General features: G+C 45.8%; 1 protein-coding gene across 1 annotated transcript in view; it reads left to right on the forward strand.

The window, feature by feature from the left end:
* The window catches only part of ITGA9 (integrin subunit alpha 9), a 336390-nt gene that overhangs the window by 13259 nt on the left and 304822 nt on the right, over positions 1 to 18309 (forward strand). Inside the window, exons 2-4 of the mRNA XM_038570409.1 lie at positions 2250 to 2377; positions 3631 to 3737; positions 12402 to 12525. Of these exons, the coding sequence (XP_038426337.1) occupies positions 2250 to 2377; positions 3631 to 3737; positions 12402 to 12525 (359 nt within the window). The remainder of the gene's footprint in view (positions 1 to 2249; positions 2378 to 3630; positions 3738 to 12401; positions 12526 to 18309) is intronic.

The following is an 18309-nucleotide window of genomic DNA, read 5'->3' on the forward strand; positions in this document are numbered from 1 at the left end:
GCTTCGAGGCCTGTTCCTTTTATACCCCATTGTGTATAGACTCTCAAGACCTACCTAGAAAAAAACGGTCTAGTGAGGGTGAGTTTCCCTGGCTCACTGTGGCCTCAGAGATCCTCTGTGTTCTGGGTGTTGAGGGATTGGGCTCAGAGGCAGTGGGAATGAAGACAGGACCCACATGCCTTCTTGTGAACCTGATACCACGTCTCTAAGCCAGATTAGTATGGCTGTTGGGCCTTTGCTGAGGGTCCCAGACTTTTGTTGTCTGATATATAAATCTCCATTCCTTTCAGCCAAGGTGCTGGGGAGGGAGCAGTGTCATTCTGTGGGTGGGGGTGGGTGAATGTCATGATTCCCAAGGTGAAGGTGACTTTCAGGACAAAGTGAGGGGAGCCTGGGCTAGCTTTCCACATCTCTGGGGAGGCTGTCTGGGGTCATTCCAACCTCTGCTAGACTGCTTTTCCACACATACATAGTAGATAATGCATTCTATTCCAAGGCCAGTGGGGAATGGTGTACTTCACAATGTGCCTGGTACCTCTTAGGGTGAATTGCATCTCCTTTCCAGGCTGCTACACATAAGAAGCAGCTCGTGTTCTCCTTCAGAAGTGGCTTGGAGTTTTCTACTCTTTGGACACAGGTGTAGATCTTGTTCAGAGTCTCACCTGACAAGGCTTTTTCCAAATGGCATATGGCTCAGCACATGCTGTGCCTATTGGTGCCATTAGAATTCTTCACTCTAGCTCGGCACTGGACTGCTCTCTGGGAACATGAGGCAGAAGTGTTTCTGCAACACCTGCAGGGGAGCTTATTGCCAGTGTCCCCATGTTCCGTGCCTGCACAGCCCTAAGTGTATCTCTTCTGTCATCTTAGCATTCTCACTCTTTTTTTCCATGGCAGGGAAGGGGACTGCAGGGGGAGCTCATCTCCACAGCAGCTTCTGGTTCATGATGAAGAAGGGATGCTGAGCTTCCTTCTTGGCCCTGTTCATATTTGAACTCTACCTCTGGTTTGGGATTGGCGTAAAGGATATGGTTTATAATTCTACCCTCCTGCTATTTTTTTCCTATTTCCTCTTAAACATAGGTGCCTTGGGTGTGGTAGAGGGCAAGGGGAAGAGGGGACACAGAAGAGAAATGGCATCTCTAAATTTCCTACTTTTTGTTATTACTATTATTATTATTATTATTATTTGCTGAAGTGTCACACACATCTGGAAAAGGCCCATGTCATATATACAGTTCAATGAGTTATCACATTTGGGTTAGCTACTCCTCAGGTTGCAAATAGAACATCACAAGTTCCCCTGGAAGCCCCCCTCCCTAGCTACAACCCCCCTTGCTCCTCCCCAGAGGTAACCTGTAGCATGACCTTTAGCACCAGTTAAATTCCAGCTGCTTTGGACTTCAGATGAATGGAATCAGACAGTGAGTGCCTATTGTGCCTGATGTCTTTTGCTCAGTGCTGTATTTGTGAGATTCATCATGTGGCAGTAGTTGCGTGCTCATTGATTTTCGTTGCCATGTAGAATGCTGTTGTATTTCTGTGCCACCATTTACCTGTATCTTCTGGCATGAGTGGACCTCTGAGTCTCCTCTAGTGTTTGGCCATGACATTTGCAGCTGTGAACATTTTTGTCCATGTCTCCTGGTAGACTCCTGCATTTCTGTGGGGTGTGTTTCTGGAAATGGGATTGCCAGGCTCTCGGGTAGGCCCATGTTCTGCTTTCTTAAAAACTGCTAATTCTCTAAAGTGGTTGTCATGGTCTGCACTCCCACCAGCAGTATATGAGGGTTCTGGTTCCTCTGTATCCTTGCCAGCACTTGTAACCTTCTAGGAGGCATGGATTTCTCACTTGGACTTCTCTGATAAGAAATGTTATTGAGCATCTTGTTATATGTTTATTGGTGGTTTGGTTATCTTCTTTCATCAAGTATCTGGCCTACTATTGTATTGGTTGTCTGTATTTTCCTTATTGATTTATAGGAGTTCTTTATAGGTTTTAGATATGAGCTCTTTGGTTATATGAGTTCTCAGCCAGTCTTAAGCTCTAAAGGTACCAGGAGAAAAATCTAATAGGTTCATTGCGGGGGACCCTTCCCCTTAGGCCCTCTAGCACACTTTAATGCTGGAGGAGGGTTTCTCAATAAGCGCTCAGGCAACCCACCCATGGCTGGGTGAGGATTTAACCATCAGCCTCCTCTTTCCTGGTGCTGGGTTGTGACAGAATGTCCTTTCTTCTTCACGTGCAGGGTCCTCGTGGGGGCACCAAAGGCAGATTCCAAATACAGCGCTTCAGTGAAGTCCCCTGGGGCTGTGTTTAAGTGCCGTGTCCACACCAACCCTGACCGGAGATGCACCGAATTGGACATGGCTCGAGGTGGGTGGATGTCATTGCCAAGATGGAAATGGGTTCCGTACCCTCACACTTCTTCTTTGTCATCTCAGGGTGGCCTGATCATTAATCCCCTCTTCCATCCATCCATCCATCCATCCATCCATCCATCCATCCATCCATCATGTGTTGAGTGCATATTACTTATTAAGCACTGAGACCTACTAGTGAAACAAAGCAAAGATCTTGCCCTCCTGGGCCATACAGATTAGTGGGCAAAGAGACTATTAAAATGAATAGTCGAGTGCAAGAAGACCAGAGGGGAGGTGGGTAGTTGATCTACACATGATTGAAAAGATTCACAGTAGTTAGCTGGGCAGCTGTGGGAGGCAGAACCTCCAAGCAGAGGAAAGCTTGTGCCATTTTAAAGCACCAAATGAGGACAGTATAGCTGGAGTGGTGAGCGGGAGGATGGGAACATGGGGAGTTGACAACGCGGGCTGGGGTAAGGTGTTAAGATTTTATGTTCTGCATGAAGCGGGAGGCCATTAAAATCAATCTTAGGCTTTATATTTCAAGTAGGGGAAAGATATGATAGGTGGAGGTCTTACAAAGCTCACTTTGGTCCAGTGGAAAATATATGATCCGTCATCTTTAGAATCAGGTTATATACTCGCCTGGGTTCAGAGCCCAGCTCTCCCAGTTACTAGTTGGGACTTACTGGGACTGAGAAAGTTCCATAGCCTCTTTGGCTTCAGTTTCCTTGCCTGTAAAGTTAGGACTAAGATATCTACCTTACACAATTACCTTGACAAAGTTAAGTGAGGTAAGTGTCACATAGATCCGTGCTTGGCACACTTTATTATCCCTTCAGGTCTTCACTTTCTCCAAAGTTCTTTCCCAGCAAGAAATCCTAGCTATATTTTTTTTAAACAAAGAATTGTTAAGATATTCTTTAGCTGAAAAGCAGAAGTGTCCGTGGTGTTCTTTAGTGCCACTCAAAATGACTGGTTTGTGAACTGCTGATTCCTGGTGCATAGCAGAGTAAGGAGCTAGCTTCAGAATGTAAATCACCGCACCACTTCCTTCCTGGAGCAAAAGTCTTGGCGATGAAAAAAATATTGGCTGAATTAAGCAGTCAACAGTGCATCGTGATAGAGTTGATTTACACTTTGTTCCAAGTTCCTCATTTTCTCACTGGCAGGTGACCAGCATTTGGACTGTAGACCACCCTTTGAAAAGCAGCCAGCAGAACATCATTTCTAAAAGGAAGTCTGGCTTTTCTCTTTCTCATCTAGGGAAGAATCGGGGCATGCCATGTGGAAAGACCTGCCGGGAAGACCGGGATGATGAGTGGATGGGGGTGAGCCTGGCCCGGCAGCCCAAGGCTGATGGCCTCGTGCTGGTAAGGCCTCCGGGGGTGCTGTGGAGAAGGGGTGGCACTCTGAGGATGAATGACTTTGTGATTCCTTAGGCAGGCTGGATGGCACGGTGACAAGGGTATGGCCTTGAGGTTGCCTGCTCTGGACTACTGCTTGGACAAATAACTAACCATTATATTTTCTTTATCTGTCAAATGTTTAACATCCGTTCTAGGGTGCAGAGGTACAGTTGTCAAATCATGACAAAATGTGGGTGAAGAGTGCTTCAGAAATCTTATTCATTACGTAAGCATTTTTGTGAGTGTGTGCTTTTCAGGGTATGCGGTATGTGAAATGCACAGGATTTAAGATTATAGTTTGGCTTTTGACACTGGTACACTCCTGTGTAATCCCCCTGTCTCCATCAAGTTATAGATTATTTCTTCCATCCCCCAAAAGTTCTCTTGTGTTCCTTTCTAGTCCATTCCTCCCACCCTGAGTCAACCACTGTTATCATTAGTACTACCATGGATTACTTTTTATATTTCTAGAACTTCATATAAATGGAAACCTACCATGTGTGTTCTTTTGTGTAAGACTTCTTTCGCTCAAAATACTTTTGAAATTAACCCATGTTGTGTGTAGTAGTTTATTCCTGCTTATTCCTACATAGTATTATATATTATGAAATCCATGTTATTTTTAGTGCTTTACAGTTGACCTTTGAACAACACGGGTTGCAACTGCATGGGTCCACTTACAGGTGGATTTTTTTTTACAGCACTGTAAAATGTATTTTCTCTTCTGTAGGATTTTCTTAATATTTTCTTTTCTCTAGCTTACTTTATTGTAATAATATAGTGTCTAGTAAATACAACATACAGAGTATGTGTTAACTGACTCTCTGACCTGCTGGGAAGATCGGTAGGTTCTTGATAAGGTTTCAGGTCAACAGACTATTAAGTTTTGGGTGAATCAAAAGCTATATGCAGATTTTCAAATGCATGAGAGACTGCTGCCCCCAAACCACCATGTTGTTCAAGGGTTTACTATATTTAGTTCCCAAAGTGCATATGATATACTCAGCAGGTTCATTGGGTGCTTTGCAGAGGTACAAAGAGAAGTTTTGACCCTTGAGACCTGTGATGTCCCAGAGCTAGACCATCCAAGGAGGTAGCTGCCAGCCACATGGAGTCAGTATACTTTAAATTTAGCTAAATTAAAAATTCAGGTTTTCAGTCATGCTAGACCCATTTCAAGTGATCAGTAGCAGCACATGGCTACTGGCTACTATGTTGGACAGCACACAGAGAAAACATTTCCATCACTCCAGAAGGTTTTATTAGACTCAACAAAAAAGGAATTTATAATTACCTCGGAAATTTTGTCTACTTTTTTCTTTTTCTTTTACTCATTTCTATTATGGTAGAACACTAAAGTACTTACATAATCTGATGTGAACAGCTTGGTGAATTTTTCTTAACCACACTCCTGCATCCTTGTTGCTAATACCAGAATGTTCCCTTGTGCCCCTCTCCACTGAGATAACCAGTATTCTGACTTCATAGGCCTTTTCTTTTCATTGACTTTTCTCGGAAGCTCTATGAAGATTTTTCTTATAAAAACATAAGATCAAGGAGGGAAAATATTACCAGCTGCCATTCATTGGAGGCTTCCTTTGGGCTACATGCTGTAAAGTGGAGTGTTTTACATATTTATATTTTATCCCAGGGGAAGTAGGTTTTCTGTACAGATCTAGGCAAAATGTTTCCTTCCCCTCTTTCAGGAGCCCACTTTTATGTTAAACTTCGCCATAGCAGAGGCTATTCATGTGAATTTGGCCTGCCTTTTCACCACAAATTTATCATCTGCCCCTTGCCAGGCCCCATGGGGAAGGAGGAAGCAGCTGAATGCTATCACCAGTATGGAGGGGCCTCCCTACTGGAACCATTGTATATCTGTTGAGGGCCCCAACCCTGCTGTGTGTCGCCATGTCCAGTGCTTTAATTACTGTTGCGGTCTTCCTGGACCATCTCCAAACTTCTACATTCCTCCAGACACTGAGCCTGACCCTGACTGGACAGCTCGGCCCCAGGAGGGCTCAAATGCTTGTGTGCCGTCCTCTGGAAAGGAGGGAAGAAGCTGATCCATTTCTAAATCAGGATGGCCTGAGGTCGAAATTCAGGATAGAGCAAGTGGTAGTCTGGTGGTGGTATAACACACCATGCTCTAGAGTGCTTGGAGCTTAGAGCCAGAGGTTGATCCTGTGAAAACATTTCCTCCTCCCACAGAAGGATAACCTCTGTGTGGCCAAGAACTTACTTCCAGAGGGTTCTGTGTCACTGCAAATCAGTCTGAGGAGGGAGCTGTCTCTGGAGATGTGATCAGCCGTAACGATTACAGGAATGAGTTAGCAAAGGATACCAAGAAGGCAGAGCCAGTGCTTAGTGGAGATAGTGCTCTGATATGATAATCTACTGTGATAATCCTGCTCTCATTCATTGCACGCAGAGCTATTTTTCTCATGTTTTATACAATTACTGCTTCATCCATTCAGTAAGTCACCCATGGGTGTTAGAGAAGGAGAAGCATCCAACGGCATTCGTTTCCCTCATGTTTTTTTTTTCTTTTACTGTAGTCAAAGACATAACATAAAATTTACCGTCTTACCCATTTTTATTTTTAATTTTTTAATTTTTATTTATTTATATTTTAAAGATTTTATTTATTCATGAGAGAGAGAGAGAGAGAGAGAGAGAGAGAGAGGGAGAGGCAGAGACACAGGCAGAGGGAGAAGCAGGCTCCATGCAGGGAGCCTGATGTGGGACTCGATCCCGGGTGTCCAGGATCACGCCCTAGGCTGAAGGCAGGTGCTAAACTGCTGAGCCATCCAGGGATCCCCCATCTTAACCATTCTTAAGTGTGCAGTACAGTAGCATTTTCTGTGTGTACTTTGTTGGGCTACAGATCTCTGAAGTTTTTCATCTTGTAAAACAAACTCTGTACCATTGAACACTTGCCCCCTTCTTGCTGCCCCCAGCCTCTGACAACCACCATTCCTCTGTTTCTAAGAGTTTGTATTAAATAACTCCCGTAAGTGGAATCATGCAGTATTTATCTTGTGACTGGCTTATTTCACTTGGCATAATGTCCTCGAGGTTCATACGTATTGTAGCATATGACAGTATTTCCTTCTTTTTAAAAATTTATTTATTTATTTTTAAAAGATTTTATTTAGTCATTCATGAGAAACATTTGCACATGTGTCATCTTGCTAGGAAAGGCTTGTCCTGAGTCTTCTCTGTTCCCAGCCCCCTCCATCCTCCCTGGTTGAGACTCATTTTCCTCCTTGAAGCCTGTCGTTTGGTGACAGTGCTTTCTGGAATAAGCTTAGCATCTTTGGGCTCATTAGGAACTGAGCATTATGTTGTTACCTCTGTATGTATAATTTATCTTGTGTGTATGTCTCCTTTATTATGGACGCTGCTTGGGGAGAGGCCACATCTTTTACCCTTCTCATGGTCAGTGCTTGGAGATGATCTCTTCAAAGAGGAGTGTTGAAAAGTGTGTTTGAATAATATAAGGGCTGAGTGTCACTGTTAAAACAACTAGAAAGCAAATCAGTTGCCATCCCTTCTTGGTGGCTGACTGGTAGACAGGGAAAATGCTATAAAATGGCCCTAGAGTGACACCAAGGTACAGGGAATGGTGATGTCATCCATATTTACATGGAGACCTTTTATCCACTTGCTTTTTCTTTCTTTTTTGTTTTTTTAATTTTTATTTATTTATGATAGTCATACACAGAGAGAGAGAGAGAGAGAGGCAGAGACACAGGCAGAGGGAGAAGCAGGCTCCATGCACCGGGAGCCCGACGTGGGATTCGATCCCGGGTCTCCAGGATCGCGCCCTGGGCCAAAGGCAGGCGCTAAACTGCTGCGCCACCCAGGGATCCCTGCTTTTTCTTTAATGTGTCAAGTCTACCTGTCAGGGCTTTCTGCAAGGCAAGTATTTATTTGCAAATTACACACAGGAAGGTGGATGTTTTTCAAACACCTTTTGAATGCTCAAGAGGTACCTGGGGTGTGAGTGTAGGACCTGTATCCCTAGGGAACATAATATTGGATTCCAGGGCAGGTTTGAAGAGGGGGACGTGGGTGGGTTTTTTAAAAATGGCATCTGGTGCTGATTCAAAGTAAAGAACAGGTGGAGAATTTAAAAGCTGTGACAGGGCGTCAAATGTCTCATTGACAAATGATGTTTTCTCACCCCTGAACCCGGCATCCAGCTCTGCCTTTGCCGGGGTCTTGACTTGCAGGTGTTGTGGTACCTTCCTGTTTTCCCCCAGCGAACAAATGATAGCAGGTGCAAACACAGCATCAGGATTTGGGGCAAGTCCCTTTCCTCTCTACGCTGTCCCTGGCACCCCCAGTGTGCAGATGACAGAGAAATGGAGAAAAAGAATTCGTTTCCTGCCATCACCACCCAACCCCCGCCGGCATAGGCATAGACTCTTTTCTTGGACTTGGGAGGGCACCTCCAAATGTTCAAATCTGATGTTTCTGCTTTTCAGTAGTCTCCAAGGCTCAGATGACAAGTAACTGAAGCGTCTAGATTATTTCTGGTGGCAGCAGCGTTCTTGGCTGTGTGCTGTGTCCTCTCCAAGTGACAGGGCAGTCCCTTCCTATTCACCATTTCTCACCTGTCTGCTGTTTTCAAAGCTGCAGAGTCCATTTTTGCATTTACTTCCGTTGCCATGTTTCCTGGTTGTTGGTTAGAGAACTTTTAATGAACTATAACACATGCAAGAAAGGACACACATAATTTGTATTCACTCTGATGAATTGTCATTTGGTCAACATTCTCAGAATGGACTTTCCCAGCACCCAGGGACCTCTTCCCTGTGCCTCCTAAGCCACTCCATCCTCCCTTGGAGCAGGGCAGGGGGCTTCCTTGTTGGGTAGGGGGAGATCTGTGGCATCATGTCCCTGACCCCCTCCACCCACTGTTCTCGGTGGCCCAGGACCTGGCCCTGGCTGTGGAGGGTGGACCCGAGGTGTGGTAATAGCTCTGGACATCTGTGTAAGAGGGTGGAGATGGGGGCCTATGTGCCTTTGTGGCTGAGCCATTGGGAGAGGCACCCCCTACACCCCGCCCCACACGCTGCCTGCCCAGGAAGGACGTGCTGTTTCCATACAACAGAAAAGACCTTTGAAATAAAAATTGCTCATATTCTCCTTTTAATTTTTTAGAATTAAAAAAACAGTCCTTATAACTGGAAAGATGTCAGACTCTAAGATTTGGGGTGATGCTAGATGACCCTCCCCTTTCTTATGATTATTTGGAATCTGAGTTTGGCCAGTCTTGCTATTTTTAGAGAATACTCTTTTTCCTGTTCTTCCCTGCTCTGGCCCCCTTCCTCCCTCACAGCAGAACTCATTTGGAGAGATTGATGAGGTTAGTAATCCTTTGGAGACAGTCCCTAGGAATTTTTTTTTAATGTAGGAGTCAGATTGACATGCGTGTGTATACATAATGATAATCAGAGCTAAACAGTCTTTTCTTTCTATAATTTATATTCAGAAATACTCTTCATTGTTTTCCTCCATGCATACTGCCTTTGACACTTTGATCTCTGACCTCACAGAATGCCTTAATTTCAGTTTAGTTTACTGTGAAATGTAATATTTGGATTTTCTAGGAATTCTCCAAGATCACTCCTTAAACAGTTTATGGCACTTAAAAAAACAAAATAAAAACAAATGAGGAGACAATAAACTAGACATTAAATGCAGAGTGTCCTTCCTTAGGAAGAGTCAGCATGCCCCACGATAAACATCCGCCTCTTTTTATGGTCTCTCCGGCCCAGAAAGACCATAAAATGCAGTAAGCCCTGGAAGCCAGGGGCTTTGCTAAGTCTATAAGTTAAAATAGAAGTAATTTACCTGCCAATTCAATGGCTTGCAAGGCATCAGAATTGAGTCAGAACTAAACAGTTTAAAAATCAACTACTTAGTGGGTTGGAGCGATGATGTGCTTTATGAAGGATTGGTATAGCCCCTTGAGAAACATGCTGTGAATGTGAAACTGTATCAAGTGGAGAGAAATGAAGATGGTTTGCAGTATAAGGAATAACAAGAGATTTATTTTATGTAGTTTAATGTCCTAGGGCAAGAGCCAGTGAGTGTGTGGGCACATTCTTATTTCCAGTAGTTTTGTCCTTGGGCAGAGAGTGCCCTTGTTAGGGGTCCTGTGGGCAGTTGGTTTGAAGGAATGAAGAGCAGAGAGGCTGGCAGACAGTGATTTTCATCATAGGATGATCTGAGGACCCCAAAGAGGCGCCTCTCTCATTTGGTGACCTGGGGATTTCACTGGGCCCCAGAGTGGTTATTTCAGGGGTGTTGGAGCCTGTGGGTAAGGCTGGTAGCCCAACAGCTACTAGATCTGTCTCAGGCGGTGGGTTTGATGGCTGCTCAGGCAGGAATAGAAAGTTTTAAATGGGGATCCCTGGGTGGCGCAGCGGTTTGGCGCCTGCCTTTGGCCCAGGGTGCGATCCTGGAGACCCGGGATCGAATCCCACGTCGGGCTCCCGGTGCATGGAGCCTGCTTCTCCCTCTGCCTATGTCTCTGCCTCTCTCTCTCTCTCTCTCTCTGACTATCATAAATAAATAAAAATTAAAAAAAAGAAAGTTTTAAATGGAAGATGTTTTCTAGTGAGATGAGGAGGACCCTGAAACAGTGGGTTCCAGGCCTGTTTATAATACTTGCTAGCTCTGAGCCCACTTGGGGTTCCCATGTGGAAAATAGGAATTCTGAAGACTCCTTTGTGCACCCTCTAGAGTTGTAGAAGAATATGGGCCATATAAATGCTGAACATTGTGGCTTGTTGTACATTTGAAGGAAAGAAAGCAAGAGGTTAAGCACTCTGATTATTTTAAAATGCGGTATTTTAAGAAAACAGATTTGTAGGCCAGAGTGAGGTGAACTGGTAGCAGAAGTGAGTGGGGCACGTCCATGAGAACCGGGCATGCCCTCAGAGTAAGCAGATCGGTGCCTAATCCAAACTTGTGGATATTTGGATGTGGATAGGCCTTCCCACATCAAGTGGGCAGTTATGTCTGAGGGTGAGGCTGGGGGTGTTCTTTGGTGGGTGGGGAAGGGTGCACCCAGCCTCCGTTCCTCCCACTGGCTTCCCATTCCAGTGTCTGTTGGAGCCCAGTGCTGGGAAGCTGCTCAGAATGCTGACTAGGGGGTCTGTCCCTAACGGCCTCATCTCACACACGCCAAGCTCTCGCTTGCCTCAGAGCCCTCTGCCCTGAGCCTCCCTCAGGTGCCCTCCCAGGCACTCCCTCACTTTCTCAGGCCTCTGCTCAGATGGCACCTCCTCAGAGTCACCGTTCTTGACCTTCCTATCGAAACCAGCTGATTACTGGCATGAGGGAACTTTGGGGGTGAGATGGAAACATTTTATATCTTGCTTCGGGCCTGTTCACATAAATGTACACCTTTGTCAAAGTGCATTAAATGGTATACTTGAGACTTGAGCATTTTGCTGTGTGTAAATCTACTTTGAAAATAGAACCATCAACATTTAATTCTGGTTAATGATGTGCACGCTGAAATGTTTCTGTAGGCAACAACAGCCAAGTAAGGGCAATGGTTCAACCTTTGCCCCAAACCAGCTCAAAACAGGAGCTTCCCAAAGTGTGCCCTGGCCCAGCAGCCTCAGGAGGACTAGAGTGTGTCTCTCCCTTCAGACTGACCCTTCAGACTGACCCAGGGCTCTGGCTGTTCATTGCTGTATCCTCAGGCCCAGCACAGAGCCTGGCACACAGTGGGTGCTCAATAACTAGTTGACTGAGTGATCAGATGCACCTGTGAGGCCTGTGTAGCCATCCTGGCCGGAGGGCCTCAAGGTCCATGTTGGGGGTTATTTCCTTTTCACTTGGCTTCCTTTTCCTGCCTTCCCTGCTCTCCTAGGTGATTCCCCAGGGCCCATCCATGCTACTCGCAGCACATACCCTGAAGCTCTCTCCTCTCCTCTGCCCCACCACCCCCATCCTGGGCCACACCAGTATCTGTTCCCACCTGATGTTCACTTCTGCTCTTTCCCACCTGCAGCCTCCACATGGTGGCTGTTCCCTTTCTGAACCATAAAGCAGATCATGCCACCTACCTGTGTCAGCTTCCCTTGCACATCCACCAAAATAATAGCCCTCAAGGTCTACTAGACCCCCATGGGCTAGCTCTGTCTCCTTTCTGACCCCTTCCCTCCCGCCAACGGCCCTCCTCTCCCTCCAACCTCCAGGCCTTTCTCACTGCTTCCTCAGTTCCCAATGACCTCTGTGTCATGCTCAGTGTGGCTGGCTGGCTCTTCTCTCTCCCTGATCTCTGTCCTTCCCACCTACAGAGTCTCCATCCCATAACCCCAGTCTTTCCCTCCCAGGGCTCAGCTCCAGGTATAACCCTTGTTAGTTTACATGTTTCCTGTCTCTTCCTAGTAGCCTTCCAGGGGCTTGTTCTTGTTTAAAGAGGCTGCTGATGCCCCAGATACTACCTGGTGCCAAACCATGGCCGGGCAGGAGGGAGGATGGCTTTCTGGCCCCTCTGTTTGTCTCCTCACACAGAAGAACCTGGCACTGCCAGAGCTCTGCTTTGGCGCCTTCTGGGGCTGACTTCCCTGCTCTGACCTCGTCTCTGTCCTTTAGGCCTGTGCCCACCGCTGGAAGAACATCTACTATGAAACAGACCACATCCTGCCCCATGGCTTCTGTTACATCATCCCGTCCAACCTCCAGGCTAAAGGCAGGACGCTGATCCCTTGCTATGAAGGTGAGCGCTGCTGATCCCTGCCCCCTGCCCCTGCCACAGCACCCCCAACAACTCCCATCATCTCCATTTCCCTCAGCTTTCCAAACTAACTGGGGGGGCAGCCCTGGATCCCTGGTTTGTCTCTTGGCACCCATGGGCCTGCCCAGGGAATGGGGATGAGCAGAGGACCATGGTTTCAGACCCTGCCCAGCCCCAGCCCTCCCCATCTCTGTCCAGAGCCCAGGGTGCTTACCGAGCTATATGAAGTCTCAGCAAAATTCACTAAGCCTCAGCCAAGTGATTAAGCAGAACTTGGTTTTCTGGCACTGCCACATGCTCTGTAGCCCTGGGAAACCTACTTTTTCTCTCTGGACTTTGATGTCCTCTCCTGAAAACCCAGAGGTTGGCTCAGATGGTCTCCACAGTCCCAGCTCCCCAGATGGTCCCAAGGCTCCCAAGGCAGCTCTGTGGACAAATGTCCTGAGGCAGCAGGAAAAGGAAACCCAGATTCAATAATTCCGTGATACCTCAAGGCTGATTTTCCTTCCCATCTGGTCCACATGCTCTCATGTAAGTTTGAAGACCTCTTTACCAAGGGGCGCTTGGGATCTTGGAAAGAAATGTATTTTCTCAGGATTCCTGCTTAAAACCTCCAAACTGAGCTGATTATTATTATATTTTTTTAATTAATTTTTTTGAGCTGATCATTATTTAGTTTGGTTGAACTTGAGCTTTAAGGATTCAGGAAATGCTATCCTTTTCATCAGTCTTATAAATTGTACACTCAGGTTTTCTCTGCCTAATTCTGAGTGAGCTAGCACTTGTTCCCTCTGAGAGCTATGCTGTTAGTATTTTAGTTCCCTCTCTAATTTATTTGCTTGGACTGAAGTCTCCACTAGCCTGTGTCCACATTTCCTCTGGGCCTCCCTGGGGTTTCCCAGGTTTCAAATTTTGTGGCCACCAAAGAGGTTTCTGAGAAATGCTGTCTGGACACATGCATTTTTCTGTCCAGTCCCCAGAGGACCGTTCAGGGCCCTGAAAGGGACTTGGGTGTCCTGAGCAGGTGTTCTTTGCAACGGCCTCACAGAAGAACTGGCAGTGGCCCAGCAGGAGGCATGAACCCTGTCCTTCCGTGGGGGCGAGGCTTATGCTTTCCTTCTGTGTCAGCAATGGGTGAGCTGTGGTGGGACCATGGGGGAAATGGAACTCTGGCCCTGTTCGTCTCTCTGTTACCCCAGGCAGACAAAAACCTCCATGTGAAAAATGGATGTGATGTAGTCAGTTAACGGAGAGGCACAGGTAGTATAAATGCATCCATAAGGGGTCAAGACTGTGTTCTGACCACCCCAGCTTACTCCTCACTTGCCCTACCCCCACGGAAGAAAAGGGGAAGCCCCTGAAATAAGTCTTCGGGTAGCCTGCTGGCCTGGGGGAGGTGAGGGGATCAATCCAGGGATATTGAATCCAAACTAGTTATGCAATAGCCCAGGAGGTTGGTTTTTTTCCCAGAAGACGTGTTGTGAAATGGGGACATGTTGCTGTGCCCACTGACTCTTCTGTGTGCCACTGTAAGTATCAGAATGCAAAAGGACAGACCTCTGAAGAGGTTGCTAGAGCCCATAGCCCCCATGGCTCACACTTGAAACTAATGTGTTGGTAAGTGGCTGTGAGATCAGTGCTGGGCCAGTGTTGGCTTGGGGACTTTACACCATCTGTCATTTAATCTTTATAACTCCCTTCACTTGAGTTTGAATATGGGTAGTTTTCTGGAGGTCATCTCAGAAGACCCCAGTCAGGGCATGGGAAGCGAGAGAGGGAAGGGAAGGCAGCCTATAAGGGATGTTACCTACAGGTTCCTATCCTGGGCAGCTGGGCACAGTCTCTGGGGAGCCCTGGGGCCAGCATAGAACACACCTTGGGATTAACCACCTGTGGTGTGTAGGGGCTGGAGTCTTTCTACTGTTATGTCCTGTGGGGGGGAGGCAGGGAAAGCCCCCCACCCCCATGGAAAGATGCACATTCTGGCCACCAGGCTGCATCCTGGAAATGGTGATGGTGCTGGGGGCCCCTGATGCTTGGCAGGAAGGTGGAAGCCCGTGTGAGCCGATGAGGGCCATAGCTGGGCCAGATGACAGGTCAGTTCAGGTCTGCTCCACATGTCCCTCGTTCACAAGTGCATGTGAACTCTCAGCCTGGGCCTTAAGAGGTGTCATGTATTTCTTCCCCCTCTGGGTGCTTGGGACCCTCACCACGGAACGTGCCCCCTGTGGCTCACTGGTCCCAGAAGAGCTACGTGTGGAACAGACCTGAACTGAACCTGCTGACTGAGTCCAACTAGATCAGCCAAAGCCCAGCTGATCTGTGGGAGGAGTAGTGGGAAATGAATATTTGTTATTTGTCATAGACATTTCATGGTTGTTATGCAGTAATAGCTGACATCGAGCTCGTCTCATGATCCCAGATTCCTTACACAACAGTGGATGTACCATCAACCCAGGCTGCCAGGATTGCTCTTTGACTGTTCCTTGACTTAATGATGGCCAGACCGAGCCAGCAAACAAATTAGCAAAATGGCGGTGCCCCTGCCCAATCGTTTTCCTCCATGGGCTCACATGTACTTCTGTATGTTAACTCATTCACTGGGAAAGGGAGTGATGGAGTATAAGAGCAGCCCCTAGAACAATGTGGCACTGAGGAGAATGTTTCTGTGGTTTTTCTTTCTGTAGGAGGCAAGGGGTGGCAGACACTCAGATTTCTCTAGAAGACTGGCTTGGCAACATGCATGTTGCCGGCCATAGTTAGAGGAGCCTTGCCTGTGCCCTGTTAATTTTGGGGATGTCCACCTCCCAGTTTTGTGGACTACTTTGGGTCTTCAGGCAACTATATTTTCTCTTAATGTGGAAAAACTCGGTGACTCAAACTCTATGTTCCAAGTGAGGGATCACATTACAGCAAGTACAGTACAATAGAAGTACTTCAGAATTCAACAGGACCTTTTGGATATCATCTTAATGAGCCTATCTTTATTGAGGTCTAGGGATGTGGTGTGGCTTTTCAAGGCCAAGTTTTTGTTTCCTTTCTGTTATTCATATGTCATACAATGGAGAGGCAAAGTAGCATGGTAGCTAAGAGCATAGACTCTGGACCCAGCATGCCAGACTTCAAGTCCTGGCTTTCCCCTAAGCTACCTCAGGGGTCTGTGAAAAAGGTGGAGTGAGTTAAAACTTGTTAGTTCTTAGAATAGTGCCCAACATGTGCATGTGCGCATGCGTGTGTGTGCATGTGTGGTAAACATGAATATTTTGATATTCCATATTCTGTGCTAATGTACTGTATGCTAGGCAAATGTTTGTTAATCACTGTGGGGTGACTAATTTGTCTGCTAGGGATAGAGCCCACATAATCTTAAGTGCCTGATAGATAAAACCCAAGTGACACACAGTTCCAGGTGTGAAGAAGTTCTCCATGTACAGGGGAAAACAGGGGAAACATGATCTTTCACAAGTGGGAGAGCTATGTGGGGAGAGAATTTCATGCCAGTGTGTCCTGCAGGGCACCTCTCCCCAAGGGCCCAACCTACATCCAAGGTCTAAGTGGCATTAAGACAGCTTATTTCATTTTCCAGCTGGAGAAATGGATGCCCACTTAGAGTCTGCAGCCAAGCAGGGCTTCCGGAAGAGAGGAATGGTGGGAATCCATCGTTGGTCATGGTGGTGGGTGCTGGGAAGGGAGGGGCCCTGCCTCCTCTGAATGTGCATGCTGTGGAATAGCTGAAGGACCACTGAGGGGTGTGGAAGGTTTGGTTGAGTCCTGCCCTTTTGCACATCTGTCTCTATGGCCCCAGGCCTGTGGCTGGGCCTCCATTGCATGACCTCTAAGGATTACCATCAAGGGCTCCGGAGAAAATTCAGAAGTGCTCAGAAAAACCATGCATTGTTCTCTCACTGTGGCCTTATTGAGAGTTCTTGGAGGGTCACCTGTGCTCTCTTCAGAATGTTGCCAGGTCTGTTTAATAGACGAAAGCCTCGAAGTCTGTAGGCCCCTGTCCAGACAGTCTCAAACTTTTGAATTCTTAAACCATCAGTCTTTGGCACAAAGACATTTTTCTCATGACTTTTCAGGTGCTTCCTGTTTCTGGTTGGGTGGGAAATGCTATCAGAATATCCTGTTTGGAACCAGGAAATGTAGAGGGAATGGGAAACAAAAATGAATTTAGAACACAAAGTAAAATAAACCAATGGAGCATACCATTAAGTCAGCCGTTTAGTTTATGTTTGATATGAAAACAGCATCATTACTACCATATGGTGTTTGGTTTTATCTGAGTGTGTGAGAAAACAAGAAATTCAATGGGATGACATGGGGGAAACTATTTGTAAACTGAAGAGCAAGTGCTATGAAACCTGTTGCTATTGACCAAGTCATAGTTTAGGCTCCTCGAAGTGAAGTTCATGCATTGTTAATGGCAGGCATGGAGATTTCTCTCATCCTTTGCCCTTGAGCTTACTGAGACAAGAAGCCAGAGCTTGGCAGGAGGAGGGCTGTAAACAAGTCATATTTATTTATTTATTTATTCATTTATTTATTTATTTATTTGAGCATACATGTGAGCCGGGGAAGGGACAGAGGAAGAGAGTCTTCAAGCAGACTCCCTGCTGAACACGGAGCCCCACTAAGGGCTCCATCTCATGACCCATGTGATCATGACCTGAGCCAAAACCAAGAGCTGGACACCCAACTGACTGAGCCATCCAGGCCCCCCTCAAGTCATTTTTTTATTGTGACAAAAGAGCCTCACTAATATGGAAAAATTGGGGAGCAATGCTGATAAAGAAGCACAATTAGAGCACTGTTGTATGTTAGGACCCAGTTTCAGAATCTTGCTTTACCACTCACTTGTTACTGTGATTGAACCTACGACGTCTGGGTGATTTTGAGTAATCCCTCTGAGACTCGGTTCTTTCATCTATAAAATGGGGAGATTAGCCACTGAAGAGGTATTTGAGGTATATAAGGTGCTTAGCTCAGAGTGAACACTCGACGAGTATGAATTTTTTAGCTAACTTGAGTGCCTTAATGCTATCCTTAAACCTTTACTAGCAGATCTTGCTTTAATGAATAGGTAATGAAAAAAAAAATGAATAGGTAATGAAGGGTAGAAAATTGGGTATTACAAAAATGATTTTAAGATCCATGGAAAAAAAAGATTCCATGAAAAGATGACAATTTCATAAATATCTTTAAAGATCCTATTTGCACAATTTATTTGCTGGTAAGCTCTCCTCTCTCCTTTTTGTAGATGATCTAAAGTTTAATCCATGCCATGTTTAAACATTCTCAAGCTGGGAATTGTTGGGGTCGGAATTTATCAAATTTCACTGTGCTTTAAAATTGTTCCATTGATTCAAAAGACTTCTGTGCCATTTTCTTTATTATCTGAGGGTGACTGGCCTTTTATTCCTAGTTGCTTTTGCATCTCTCAAGACAGGGTTCATTTCTAGAAAAGAAAATAGATCACCCATTCACATGTGAAGTTATTTCCCCCCTGTCTAGTGTGAAGTGCTGGAGTTCCACAGGGAATAAAAATCAATCAAGAGCCATTTGCAAATGAAAAGGATTTGAGGTTTTGTCTTGTTTTGTTGTGTTTCTGTTTTGTTTTGGAGAGACCCGTAAGAAGCTGAGTTGATCCATTTAAAAATTTAAGAACAAGCCCCATAAATTTTTATTAAATAAAGAACTTTACATTTACATAGGATTTTATGGTTTCTAAAGAGCTTTCATAAACATTATCTCATTTAAGTAAAT

This window comes from Canis lupus, chromosome 23 (assembly GCF_011100685.1).
Source record: "Canis lupus familiaris isolate Mischka breed German Shepherd chromosome 23, alternate assembly UU_Cfam_GSD_1.0, whole genome shotgun sequence".
NCBI lineage: Eukaryota > Metazoa > Chordata > Mammalia > Carnivora > Canidae > Canis > Canis lupus.